General features: G+C 38.5%; 1 protein-coding gene across 1 annotated transcript; it reads right to left on the bottom strand.

The window, feature by feature from the left end:
* Positions 1–437: 437 nt before the first annotated feature.
* LOC121380354 (ETS homologous factor-like) lies at positions 438–9663 on the bottom strand. Its single transcript, XM_041509137.1, has 5 exons — positions 9441–9663; positions 7308–7445; positions 4048–4128; positions 3013–3211; positions 438–1592 (listed from the first exon to the last, which is right to left on the bottom strand). The coding sequence occupies exons 1-5, from the start codon at positions 9556–9558 to the stop codon at positions 1505–1507; spliced, it is 624 nt and encodes a 207-aa protein (XP_041365071.1). The 5' UTR covers positions 9559–9663; the 3' UTR covers positions 438–1504.
* Between the last annotated feature and the right edge of the window lie 5442 nt (positions 9664–15105).

The following is a 15105-nucleotide window of genomic DNA, read 5'->3' as shown; positions in this document are numbered from 1 at the left end:
GTGGCGACAGCGGGTTTCCTCTCAAAATCTGTGTGGTCCTTAACCATATGTCTGACGCCATATAACCGTAAATAAAATGTGTTGAGTGCGTCGTTAAATAAAACATTTCTTTCTTTTTTGTATTCACAAAAAGCAGCTGTACTACACTACGGGAGTGAACTCGTTACCTGTTACGTTATAAGGACATAATGAGTTATTTCCCTTTGATGTCCTTTTAAACGGCAGACCAAAATGGTTAATATTTTATGAAATGAGTTATAATTAAATACAAAATTGATAGTGAAGCTTAAAAAATATCAATAAAAAAGTAAACAACAAAACAACAAAAACAAACAAACTGATAGTGAAGCTTAAAAAATATCAATAAAAAAGTAAACAACAAAACAACGAAAACAAACAAACAAACAAACAAACAAACAAAACAAAACAAGCAAATTAAACAACAATAACAAAATCCAAAACATCAACAAAAATCCAAAATAAAGAAAACTAACGCAAAGCATCACACGTGTGAAAAACATTTTGATGGGGAAGGGCGCTGGGTTGAGTATAAGCTAGGCTCAATACAGCGCATGCATAGGGATGGGGGGGGGGGGGGGAAGGTATCTTTAAACAAATAACTAACATACTTTTCACTATGTGCATTCTTCGTATACACAGTATTGATTGTGATTTAAAATTTTGTTAATTGAATTGAGTGTCATCAAAACGTGGCTCTAAAGCAACAAAAGTAGATACATTTAATACTACATGTAGTAGTATTTACTAGTATTACTAGTATTACTAGACCTACTGGTATTATTCTACAATGAACATGAAGATATTTGTCTCACAGAGACTACGGACTACAAACAGTACACATCATGATACCATGATACATAGGATCTACAGATGAGTTTACAACAGTCACACGCGCATGCGTATGAATGAGTGTGTGCGTGCATACGTGCGTGCGTATGTGTGTATGTATTGATGTATGAATATATATATATATATATTGTATGCATGTCGATGTTTTCTGTTACATACATAGATATTAACGCACAGGCGCAGTGGATAATTAAATACTTTCTGGCCTCATGTATGTGTATGTATGCATGCATGTATGCATGTATGTATGTATGCATGTGTGTGTGTGTGGGGTGTGTGTGTGAGGTGTGTAGTGGTGTGTGTGTGTGTGTCTGTGTGTGTGTATGTGTGTGTGTGTGTGTGTGTACGCACGTGCACGTAAAACAACTGACGTGTGTATACATTTGTTTTGAGATTCAAATAAATACAATTACATCTATTTCTCATCGGTCTCGCCGTATACATGGGGAGATCGGAATATTAACAGAAATAAAAGCACCTTTAAAATGGTTGTTCACATTACGATAGAAAACATCTTCGTAACATTCCATTGGATTTAAGCTGCTCGCCCATCGACCAATGAACGTCTTCGTAACATCTTCTCCAAGCGTAATGCATTAACACAAGACTAGAAAACATCGAATACAAATCCAGTCTATCTTCGAATTAAAGCACTGGGACCGAACTTGTAAGTTCTCTGGTTTCCGGTCACTTTAATCAATGTGTTGTTCGTATAACAATACCTGAAATACAAAAATAAGACAATCAGCAATGATAGAAAGTGTCATATATTTTTAAAGAATAAATAAATAAATAATTTAAAAAAAAATTAAAAAATTAAAAAAAAGAGTAAATAAATAAATAAATAAATACATAAATAAATATATACATACATAAATAAATTGTTAAAATCATATATATTTTCATTTATTTGCTGCTATTCGGTGGGAGTATCATGTTTGGCGGCAGCTACTTTCCTTTCAGGATCTACCAGACATAATGTCACAAGAAGCGTATACTATCAACTGTCACGACGGAGTTAGACAAACTCCTGACTTACGACGGGTGCACTCGAATTAATAACTAATCGGTTGTAGTTGTTGTATACGACTAGAATGGAATCGTAAGAGCGCTCTGGCTAGCAAATGGATAGTCGTAAAATCGAGAGATCGGCGATTTCGCAAACTCCGTCATGACAGTTGGTAGCATCAGATACCAAGCAGCTGTGAGGCGGAACGGTAATACTAGTATTTAGCGCTCGACTGATGCGCGGTTGGTCTAGGATCTGGTGTCCAAAGGCCGTGGTATGTACTATCCTGTTCTGTGGGATTCTGCATACAAAAGATCCATTGGGCGGCAGCAGGTTTCTCCTCTCGGTATCTGTGTGATCCTTAACCATATGTCCATATAACCGTAATTAAAATGTGTTGAGTGCGTGTTTAAATAAAACGTTCCTTCTTTTCTTCCAAACAGACGAAACTGTGCTGAGCTGTCGTTAAACAAATGTTCCCTCTTTTACGTAGGCTGAAGTTTGTTTTAACGACACAAAGTCTGAGGAATCCCGTTAGATGTTTCTTCCCCACAGACATAACGGCACGCACCACGGCTTTTGATATATCAGTCGAGAGGTTCCGCTTCAGGTGGAAAAGACAAACAAAGAAAAAACAAAACCCCTGCCCCCAAAAACCCCACACACCCCAAAACAACAACAAATAAAAAATAAATAAAAATCAATGGATCCATCGAGAAGGTTCGATCCTAGATACTATCAAAATAACTGTGTTTGACACCATAATAGCCGTATTTATAATGTGCTGAGATATCGTTGAACACGCATTTCCTTCCTTCCGAAGCGGGACGTATCTCAGTGGTAAAGCGCTCGCCTTATGCGTGGTCGGTCTGGTATCGATTCCAGTCGGCGGACCCACTGGGCTATTTTTCGTTCCAGCCAATGTACCACGACTGGTGTATCAAATGCCGTTGGATGTGCTATTCTGTCTGGGTTTTGGAGATCCCATGCTACTAATTGTAAAATGTAACGAGTTTCTTCTCTAAGACTATATGTCAGAATTACCAAAAATATCCAATAGCCGATGATTATAATCAATCAATGTGCTCCAGTGGTATCGTTCAACAAAACTTTCTCCTTCCTTCCACTCTCACCTTATGGCGCGGCCCATCTTGTCTGACGTCATGTTGGAGTTTCCCTTGGCGGTGCCCCACAGTTGGGCGATGATGTCAGGGTTCTTTATACGAAACACGCCCTCCGACTCGTCCACCCAGTCCATGTGCATCGGGCTGACGTCACCGTTGTTTAAACACTCCCAGAAAAACACGTGCAGCTTCTTTAGACCTTGGCATTCTGTTAAACATGGTATATAATAGTTATTACATATACATAAAGATAGGAACCTCTGCACAGGGGGCGGGACGTAGCCCTGTGGTAAAGCGCTCGCTTAATGCGCGATCGATGTGTAATCGATCCCCGTCGGTGGGCCCAGTGGGTTATTTCTCGTTCCAGCCAGTGCACCACGACTGGTTTATCAAAGGCCGTGGTATGTGCTATCCTGTCTGTGGGATGGTGCGTATAAAAGATCCCTTGCTGCCAATGGAAAAATGTAGCAGGTATTCTTTCTGAGACTATAAGTCAAAATTACCGAATATTTTACATCAAATAGCCGATGATTAATAAATCAATGTGATCTAGTAGTGTCGTTTAACGAAACATTTTTTTTATTTAGATATGCACTTCTGCACATATTAAACTATGGCTATTTGGTGTCTACCATATGGATATTTCGCCACTTGGTTAACTGAGAGCAAATCCGCTGCCGCCAATCAGATAAATCCCTCTCAGACATAAGATAGACTTCTATAATATGGAATACATAGCGACATGTACAAAGTTTGTCAACATAATAATCTGCTTCAAGCATCCACATTATGATAAAAATTAATCTGAAATTGGCTGACGTGTTTAAACTTTGACTGGAGATATTAGCCAGCGAACATATTGACAAATGTGTAACGAAATCCTTCTATGGTTTTTGAACAAACAAATCTGAGTGTTTCCGAATACCTGTAGAACAAGAAGGAAAAGAAGAAGAAGAAAAAGAAGAAAAAGAAAAAGAAGTAGAAGAAAGAGGAGAAGAAGATAAAAGAAGAAGAAGAAGAAGAAGATGTTTGGTAAATTCGTACCTCTAGGTAATCGTGATACTGTTGAGCGTTGCTTCTCTGGCGACGATGTTGACCCTGTCACAGTTGCTGACCGTGTTGTTCCTTCAAAACAGATCATAAATACATTAAAGTTAGAATGTGCTCAATAATAACATATTAACCTTACTGCAGATGACCAATAAACATCCGTGAATGTGAATTCAACTTATAAACCGATTAAGAATGAACATTATGATAATGATGAAGACTATGATGATGATGATGATGATGATGGTAATAGAGATGGTGATGCTGATGGTGGTGGTGGTGGAAGTGATGATGGTGCTGATGATAATGATGAAGACGATGATGGTGATGATGATGGTGATGATGATGATGGTGATGATGATGATGGTGGTGGTGATGATGGTAAGAAGGATGGTGCTAGTGGTTGATGACTGAGATGACTATGCTCTGGTGACATTAACAATTTATGTTAATATCCAATGAAGTCTGAAGACGCTTTATACATTCTGTTTTAACATTCCACTCACTATGGATTGGAGCCAGTATTGGGATGCGAACTCAGTACCAACTAGGCTTACAGCTGACGACTTAATCAAGACGTTGTTGAGGCCGACCATGGATGCATATCGATGTTATTGGCTTACACATTACATCTACCCACACAGGCGTGTACTCTGTGGTATGGGCAACAGTCCACAATTAGATACAAGCCCAGTATCTACCAGTCCCATACCACATGGCATAATTTCAATGTTCAATTTGATTTTCGTGTTTATATCCATTAAATATTGAAACACATTACCTTAGGCATACACCTCGACATCTGGGCCGTCAGTCCAAAACAATTATTATTATCAAGAAAGATTAAGATTAAGTTTATATCTAAACCATATTTGGATAGAGGCACGTTAATAAAATGACCTAACCTAACATATTAAATGGTGTATATGCAATGGCCCCATACCTCTCCATTGTGTTGTTAAAACTCACACTGTGGGCGGGTGCCGGTGCCGAGATACGAACCCAGTACCTACCCACCTTAAAACCGACGACTTAACCACTTTTCCATCGTTAAGGCCAGGACAAGGACAGATCTATTTAACTATTCCCGACTGTAAAACCAGGAAGTCCGTTAGTCAGAATAAAGATCGTTTACCCTCTAAGGTTTAACTTCCTGCATGCTGAATAGAAGCTGTTGTGGCGCCTTCACAACCATTGGTAGATAGTTCGTGTCATTTACACCATTAGGAAGCACTGGATTGATACACATACTTCACTGTGACATATCATATACTTCCAAGGTCTCGTTTATTACATTAGGCATTCGAGATAAGCCCGGCCACATTACACATACAAATTATATACATACTCTGTATTTCAGTAAGTATAATAGATGTGTCAGGACAGGGCTTAAGTTGTGTTTACCTGCATATGTTTAAAAAGAATCCATAGTAATAACTCACTATTGACATGCAGTGTTATGTATGTGTTTTTACTATAATATATTTTATCTATGTCGATTATTGTATATGGTCTTCTGGAATTTCATATCGCGTGGCTCGATGCTATTTTAGATTTTAAATTTTTGTTCAGTGTATTTTATAAACAAGGTGAGACTTTAATATACAAATTTTCTGCCTGTCTGCCTACATATCTGTCTGTCTGCCTCTCTGTTTGTATGTCAGTCTGTCTGTCTATATATTATTATTTATTTAAAAGTTGTCATTGCAAAAATAACAATTCGATAGTTACAGGTACGGTATTATAGCTTTTCTTACCGTTAAAATAATCAAGTATGCCTATTTATATTCGTTTGCTTTATAGCACTGGCGTTGCCGGGGGAGGCAGAAGTATATATATATATATATATATATATATATATATATATATATATATATATATATATATATATATATATATATATATATATATGTAATGTATATATATATATATGTATCAATTTTATTACAATATGTTTTGTTATTAGCAATGACAATTGACTTTAAACTGTTCATGAGTTCAGATAGTGCATACGATAGGATCGTAAGTATTGTATAAAACCTCTTGTTTTTAAAGAAAACACCCATCGGAAATGACAGGAGATATAATTTCATGGAAAATAAAACTTTTAAATAGCGAGCAAACGCTTTATTGCCTTAACATTTACTTCAAATTAGCATCAAATGTTTTTTTTTTTTTTTTTTACAAATAGATCTAGTAACGTAAAATATATGTTGATATACCAGTCGTGGGGCATTGGCTGGGGCGGGGAAAAGGCTAAATCGGAGAAAGGATCTTCCGAGGGGATTCGAACCTCCGGAGAACGCTCTACTAACCAAGTTAGATCCCGTCCCCCATTGATTACAACAAAAGTATTACAATACCCAAACTTTCGATTTCCCGATGTATGTTACAGTTTATATCTATGACCATACTAATTTGTATATGAGTAATGATCTTAAATCGGCCAGACACCATACTAATTTGTATATGAGTAATGATCTTAAATCGGCCAGACACACACAAACACACATACATACACATACATACATACATACAGACAGACAGACTGACAAACAAACAGACAGACAGACATACACACACACACACGACGACTCACACGCACAGCAACACACACACACACGCACACACACACACAACGACATACATACACACACGACATACACACACACAACGACATACATACACACACGACACACACAACGACACACACACACACACACAAACACACACAGTGATACACACAGACACATAGACACATAAAAACACACATACACACACATGCTCACATAGACACACTCATACACATACTCAAACATACACACATATACTCATACATACACAAACACACACACATACTCACATAGACACACACATATACTGACACACACCACTACATACACACAAAATACAGACACACACGCACGCACAAACACAAACACACACATGCACACATATGACACACACACATAACATGCACACATATGACACACACACACACACACACACACACACACACAACAACATATACACATGACACACACACACACACACACACATACACACACAAACAAACACACAGACAACGACTATATAACCTTGGTGAATATTGGAAAGCTGTAATTGAAACGTTTTACACACGAAAATGACACACAGACGCGAAAGAAAAAGGACAGACAGAAATATATACATGTATACATGTTCTAATGTACGATACGTCCAATCTACATGCTACATAGGATAAAAGTACTCACGTGTGCTGGGATCTCGGTCAGTGAAGGTGTCATTGGGGTCGAAACTGTACCAGTGGGGGCCAACTCTCGCTGCTTTTTCCCCCTCTAGTTCCTTCACTGGAATATATGGACTAGTGGCGGACGACGTCGAATGTACACCTTGAGTTAGAAGAAAATAAGCATTACTATCGGTGGTTTACTACAGGTAACGCATTCTTATTTCAAGGTAAACAGGGTCGTTTGAGTTAAATACGGCGGTTTAAGGGGTAGATCGACCTGAGAGGGATCTATTTGGCAGACTGATATCAGTTGACGACTCGGGGAAAGTGCATGTAGACAATACAGCAGTCGATTTCATTTCTGATAGTGCACCACGTGTCACAATATTATACACATATTTCTTCTTTAACACTAGAAAATGTGTCACAATATTATACACATATTTCTTCTTTAACACTAGAAAATGTGTCACAATATTATACACATATTTCTTCTTTAACACTAGAAAAGGTGTCACAATATTATACATATATTTCTTCTTTAACACTAGAAAATGTGTCACAATATTATACACATATTTCTTCTTTAACACTAGAAAATGTGTCACATTATTATACACATATTTCTTCTTTAACACTAGAAAATGTGTCACATTATTATACACATAATTATTTCTACTTTAACACTGCTCCAGGTGTCACAATATTATATAAATTTTTTCTTTAACAGAAGATGGGCAGTGGAGTTATCGATTTCTATGGATCCATTGTTCCCACATCTCCGTGCCTCACTACATGTATACCAAAGGTCGTGGTATGTGCTGTCCTGTCTATGGAACAGTGTATGCAATATATAGTTTACTGCTATTCGGTAAGAGTAGCCTATGTAGTGGCAGAGGGTGTCCTCTTTCACTCCATGCGACGTGTCGAATAACAATATGCAAATAGCCGTAGGTGTGCTGAGGTGTCATTAAACTATTCTTTTCCTTTGTTAAAAATCTTTGATTAAATAATATGCTGAGACCTCCTAGAAAGAAAATCCATTATTTCATTACTTGAAAACGTTTACATTTACAATTACATATTCCATTTTACGTACTGATCATGCTGTCTTGTTTCAGTTTTGCTATCCCTGAGTGGTAGAAAATGGCAGAGATTTTGCTAACTGAAGTATCATAGTCTGTTTACAATATTAATAATACAGAAACCACCGCATAAATGAAACCTGCTCAGCGCAGGTTATTTATGGACAACTCCATTCAGATAAAAAATATGTAGCCTTACAATGGAGATAGCCCGTCTATTAAAGCAAAGGACAAAATCTACTTTCGATTTACCTCGATTCCCCAAAACGTAACTTGTTTTAGAAGGATGACGAGCATAATGATGATGTAACAATGACGCCTTTCTACACTACTAAGTCACCTAATTTGGTAATATAGTTTTCATAATATTGCATACGCATATACACACATACATAGGGGGAGGGACGTAGCCCAGTGATAAAGCGCTCGCCTGAGGTGCGGTCAGTCTAGGATCGATCCCCGTCGGTGGGCCCATTGGACTATTTCTTATTTCAGCCAGTGCACCACGACTGATATATCAAATGTTGTGATATGTGCTATCCTGTCTGTGGGATGGTGCATATAAAAGATCCCTTGTTACTAATGGAATAATGTAGCGGGTTTCCACTCTATATTTCAGAATTATCAAATGTTCGACATCCCATAGCCGATGATTAATAAACAATGTGTTCTAGTGGTGTTGTTAAACAAACTAAACTTTATACATACATACATACATATGCACGCACACACATAATTAAATTTAAAAATATAAAAATATCTTTCTATGTATATATATCTATCTATCTAAGTGTCAAGATATATATCAATAATGTCTCAATATTATACACATATTCCACCATTAACTCTAGGCTATGAGTTACAATATATATATATATATATATATATATATATATAAACCATCTGATGATAATAATGAAAGCGTTCATTGTTTAAATGGATTAATAATAATTTTACTTTATCTGTGTTTTTTATTTGCTTTATATATTAGACACATTTATATTAAAGTGCTACACAGGTTAGATGAGACGATCTGAAATCAGTTTGTAATTTAAAACGAAGCGACATACCTGCCTCTGGTTGTTCTGCACTTTGCGCGGGCATTCTACCTTTAGGTTTCTTCTTTCGTATATCCTTTGACTCTGATGACATCGAACTCTTAAGGAATTGATTAATTAAACTGAACATCTACTCGATTGCTGCTGTTTATATATATTTACTCAAATTTAGTTTCAGAAATCCAAAGTTTTACCCCATAATATTTTGTTTAAACTTAGTTCATGGGAACTTTTGACATAATATGATTATCGTGCTTGCGAAATAATTTATTTCTGAAATATTTACTATTGTGCCTTGCGTGTGGAGCAACCAATAAGATTTAGTTGTTGCGCAACAGGGAATGACCTGTCGTGTTGAACAGACGACATCAAACTTGGGGATTTCCCTTCCGGGATTCATTGTGTGGCTAGCCAATCAAGCGCTTCCGAATAACCTCCGCGTTCCAGTAGTGGAGAATACTACACTGTTTATATTTGTACGCTTGATTTACTTTTATAATTTACCTTTATTTACGTGGTTTGTTTGGGGTTTTTTCTGTTTTATTTATTTATTTATTTATTTATTTATTTATATTTGTCTTTTATATTTCAATATTCCTTTCATAAATTTCTTACTGGGGGTTTTCCCAGTTGCTTATTGTTGTATATGTTATGTGCTTTATTTTTAGCTGTTTACGTTTCATTTCAGCACTTTTATTTCTAAAAACAGATTTGTATTTAAGACTTTTTTTCTTCTGCTTCTTTCTTTGCTGCTTTTGATTAATGTAGCTCAGTGTGTCAAATGAATTCCCACATGTGTTTATATATTTAATGTTCTATGTTTCTAACTCAGCGGTGTTTGATAATAAAGAAAGTGTTACAAGTTCGGTGAGAATTATGAAACTCCTTTGATGATTTCTATACAACCTATACGAACAGAAAAAAAGGAATGACTGTTTAAAACTTAAAGTTTGTTTTGTTATCAACTATTGGATGTCAAACATTTGGTAATTTTGACATACAGTTTAGAGAGGAAACCCGCTACATTTGTTTCCATTTGTAGCAAGGAATATTTTATATGCACCATCGTACATACAGGATAGTACATACTACGGCCCTTGATATACCAGTCGTGGTGCACTAGCTGGAACGAGAAATAGCTCGACCAGTGGGCTACGTCACCGTACCCCCGCCGACTCAGACGTCAGGATACAACAGACATGGTGTTTTAGCAACACTCGCCACACCCAGATCCAGACCCAGACCCAGACTCAGACGTCAGGATACAACAGACATGGTGTTTTAGCAACACTCGCCACACCCAGATCCAGACCCAGACCCAGACTCAGACGTCAGGATACAACAGACATGGTGTTTTAGCAACACTCGCCACACCCAGATCCAGATCCAGACCCAGACCCAGACCCAGTCCCAAACCCAGACCCAGACCCAGACCCACACCCACACCCAGATCCAGATCCAGACCCAGACCCAGACCCAGTCCCAAACCCAGACCCAGACCCACACCCACACCCAGATCCAGATCCACACCCACACCCAGATCCAGATCCAGATCCAGACCCAGACCCAGACCCAGACCCACACCCACACCCAGATCCAGATCCAGACCCACACCCACACCCACACCCAGACCCATACCCAGATCCAGATCCAGACCCAGACCGAGACCCAGACCCAGACCAAGATCCAGACCCTGCTTTGGTGCGTTTTAGTCCTTATCATTGTATGGTAACCTATGTATAGGTTATCGCAAAATATAGGTTACGACACCTTTATCAAGTTTACAGTTCCTATTAGCGTGCCTGGTTGTCGTTAAATATTCATCCATTCATTCATTCGTTCGTTCGTTCATTCGTTTCATTGATTAGTTCATTCAGTCGTTCGTTCTTTCATTCATTAATTCAATCGTTCATTCGTTCGTTCATTCATTCATTTAATCGTTCAATTTCTATTCTTTCCGTTATTGCAGTCGTTCACCTACACACACACACATACACACACACACACACACACACACACACACACACACACATTTGTTATGCAATCATATATCACTGCTGTATTAATATTTGTTTATGCACCATATACTTTTGAATAAAACACAATTCATCAAAGTGTGTCCGATGTAGTCTCTGTACAACACTGTGTTACCGATAACGAAGTATCGTTCTTGACTTTCGATGTGGTAACCTCGTGGTAACCCGAACGACCGTTCTCGACTTATTTCAATTCATTCTCAAAACTTAATGGGATATAAGCACGGAAATCACGCAACGAAATATACACACACACACCCCATCCCCCCCCCCCCCCCCCCCCCCACCCTCATCCCCATGCTGTCATATACATATCTGCCTTCCAACAATCACCGGACTTCCCGGAAGTTTAGCGGCAGGTTAAAAAGGTGGACTTCCCATTTTTTCTTGTTTTCAAAATATGAAAGATTTCCGTGTGACCTCAGTTAATGACTGAAACGATCAATTTTATTTTTAGCTTTAAATTACGGTCTTCAACCTGCATAGGAATTATACCATGGGACGAGACTAGTTGATTATCGTGATCAGTTACGTCATTCACCACAATGGGGAAAAAGTCATGGCCGAACCTAATCTGAAGTAACTAGGTAGTAAAATTCATGGAAATGTAATATAGTGTTTTCAATCTAGTTGAACAAAAAGGGGAAAGTTTAAACTAAAAGGGACAATTTTTTCTGTACTACAGCTAGCTATTGGCAACTAATGTCTTCACTTAAAGGGGGGGGGGGGGGAATTCACATGTTAACTAGCCAATCAAATGCCTAGGATCGATCCGTCAGTTGGGCTGTTTTATTTGTTTGTTTATTTATTTGTTTATTTATTAGTAACTGAAATACCATCCATGTCTAAATCCTGTTTTTTTGTTTAATCAGCATCGTCTCGTTCCAACCAGTGCTCCACGACTGGTATGTAACATTATATTACATCAACTGTTCTCTTCATCAAAATAACCATATGTTAGACACCAGGGGCCTAATTCACAAAGCTCCCTTAGGCTCTGTTAGACAAATAAGCATTCTCTGTGCAAGTCTTTTAGCATTCCACTGCGATATCACAAAGTTGCGAGAGTTTAGAGGGAAGGAAATGTTTTATTTAACGACACACTCAACACATTTTATTTACGGTTATATGGCGTCGGACATATGGTTAAGGACTACACAGATATTGAGGGAGGAAACCCGCTGTCGCCACTTCATGGGCTACTCGTTTCGATTAGCAGCAAGGGATCTTTTATATGCACCATCCCATAGACAGGATAGAACATACCACGGCCTTTGGTGTACCAGTCGTGGTGCACTAGCTGGAGCGAGAAATAGCCCAATGGGTCTACTGACGGGGATCGATCTCAGACCGACCGCGCATCAAGCGAGCGCTTTACCACTGGGCTACGTCTCGCCCCTACGCGAGAGATTAGTGAATTGGACCCCAAATGACCATAGTCTAAAATGTCTTGAGGTATCGTTAAACAAACATTCCTTTCCTCTATTAAAGTACTTTGTATTTGTGTGTTTCAGATTCTACAAAACATGATCCATGTGAACATGACATCAGTTACAATGGTACGTGCATGACATAAGTTACAATGGTACGTACATGACATCAGTTACAATGGTACGTACATGACATCAGTTACAATGGTACGTACAGGGACGAACATCTGCAACAGGGTAGGGGCGGGATGTAGCCCAGTGCACCACGGCTGGCATATCAAAGGCCGTGGCATGTGCTATTCTGCATATAACAGATCCCTTGCTATACAAATGGGAAAATGTAGCGGGCTTTTAGAGATGGGGAAAAAACCCCAGTTTGTTTCATTTAACGACATAATTGGAGCACATTATTTTATTAATTATCAGCTAGTGGATGTCAAACATTTGGTAATTTTTTTACTTAAAATCAGAGAGGAATCTCGAACCATTTTCCATTAGCGGCAAAGGATCATTTATAAGCAGTTTTCTAGTCAGGAGAGTACATACAAAGGTCTTTGATATGCCAGTCGTAGGGCACTGGTTGAGATGGAAAAACACCCCAACTAGTCAGATGATGATGATGATGATGACTAGTTTAACGTGCCCATATACCACTAGGGTTTCGAACACGCCCATCCCGAGTCCGACTTTTGAATGAAGGTCTAAATATTTAAAGTCCGATCTATATGTCCACGTAAGTGGCCTCGTTAAGGCCGTTAGGGTGCAGAGGTTGAGCCTACGGCGAGCTGAGGAGCGGTGTCACACTCAGGGAAGGGAGCAGATGGCGTCTCGTGGCCAAGTCTTGGAGGACGACTTCGTCGCCGGCGTCGCAGATCGTCTTGACAATTCGATGGATGGTGGTGTTGTCCATTTCTGTCAGTAGAATCGCTTGAAAGTCAGAGAATGGGTCCATTGAGGTGGTATGACGTAAGCATCACAGACGAGCGCTCTACCGACGATCTAGATCCCGCCACAAAGAAAGAAACAACAACAACAACAACAACAACACGGTCCTGTTATATGTTTACCGCAATAGAGATCACAGAGTTATCCCCATCAGTATATTCGCCTCATTGAATAGCTCGGTACCGACTCCCACCCAGAGCGAGTTTTAACTACTCATTGGGTAGGTGTAAGTGTAAGACCACTACCCTCTTCTCTCTCAATAACCACTAACCAACTAACAACTAACCCACTGTCCTGGATATGTGTCCAGCACAGCATGCTTGAACCTTAATTGGATATAAGCAGGAAACTAAAGTTAACTGAACTCATTGCATGTTATGATGTAGGCCTACTGTCAATACACAACAAAGCACGGCTTATTAACATAAATGTTAAACTATTAATATGTTTTATTAAAAGCAAAATATCGACAGTGGGGGATTTTGGTTTGGACATATAAACTATCTTTATTATTCATCCCTCCTCTTCCCCCCTTTTTTCCTTTTATTTTTTTAACGTATCATAGTTTGGAGGTCGGTCCGGATAAAGTGGTATAAAAGTCTTCGCTTAATATGCAATTTTCCCTCTCCTATTTAAAATCCTGGATCCGCCCGTGGGGTGGGTGTGTAATATGCTAGCCCGAGTACTCTGGCGGTAAAAGAGCTATAGTCCGTCCTATCATTCTATTAAAGGTCCACACTCATGGCACATTATTAATACACACTATATAAAACAAATACATAAACATTACAGTATTAAAAATAAAAAACAAAAATACCATCCCAGTTATTAATAAAGTGACTTTTTGTAAAACGCTTGGGGTAAAAACCCACTGCTCAGTCGGTTTAACCCACATCAGACGTGTGACGTAGCATCGGGCGTTCTATTAGTAGGTCAACATGCCGACAGCAGAGAATGATTGTTCGAAAAACAGCTGATTCTTAACAAACGCTAGTTTGGACATGTCACGGGGATCCTATAATACCCGTAACTGAATAAAACACGATTATCCAAATATCTCTTCTAACTGTATATCTATTAGATCTCTCTGTATCGGGCAGTCTAATATCCGAGTGGCTCGGCTCTAGGTATAATCAGAGATAAGATCTTATATATATATATATATATATATATAGCACGTTTAGTTCACTAGAAAACACAACAAAACACAATACACTTTGGAATCTGTATTAACTCTAACGCTGACAAATGTACTTGCCGCAGTAG

Source organism: Gigantopelta aegis, chromosome 9 (genome assembly GCF_016097555.1).
Source record: "Gigantopelta aegis isolate Gae_Host chromosome 9, Gae_host_genome, whole genome shotgun sequence".
NCBI classification, from domain to species: Eukaryota; Metazoa; Mollusca; class Gastropoda; order Neomphalida; family Peltospiridae; genus Gigantopelta; species Gigantopelta aegis.
Note: the sequence above shows the minus strand (reverse complement) of the source record. Positions and strands in the feature narration are given on the sequence as shown.

Coding starts and splice junctions, on each gene's coding strand:
- LOC121380354 (XM_041509137.1), bottom strand. CDS start 9,558: ATGTTCAGTTTAATTAATCAATTCCTTAAGAGTTCGATGTCATCAGAG. Junction 3,212..4,047: donor AGTATCACGATTACCTAGAG/GTACGAATTTAC, acceptor CATGTTTAACAG/AATGCCAAGGTCTAAAGAAG. Junction 1,593..3,012: donor AAGATGGGCCGCGCCATAAG/GTGAGAGTGGAA, acceptor TTTGTATTTCAG/GTATTGTTATACGAACAACA.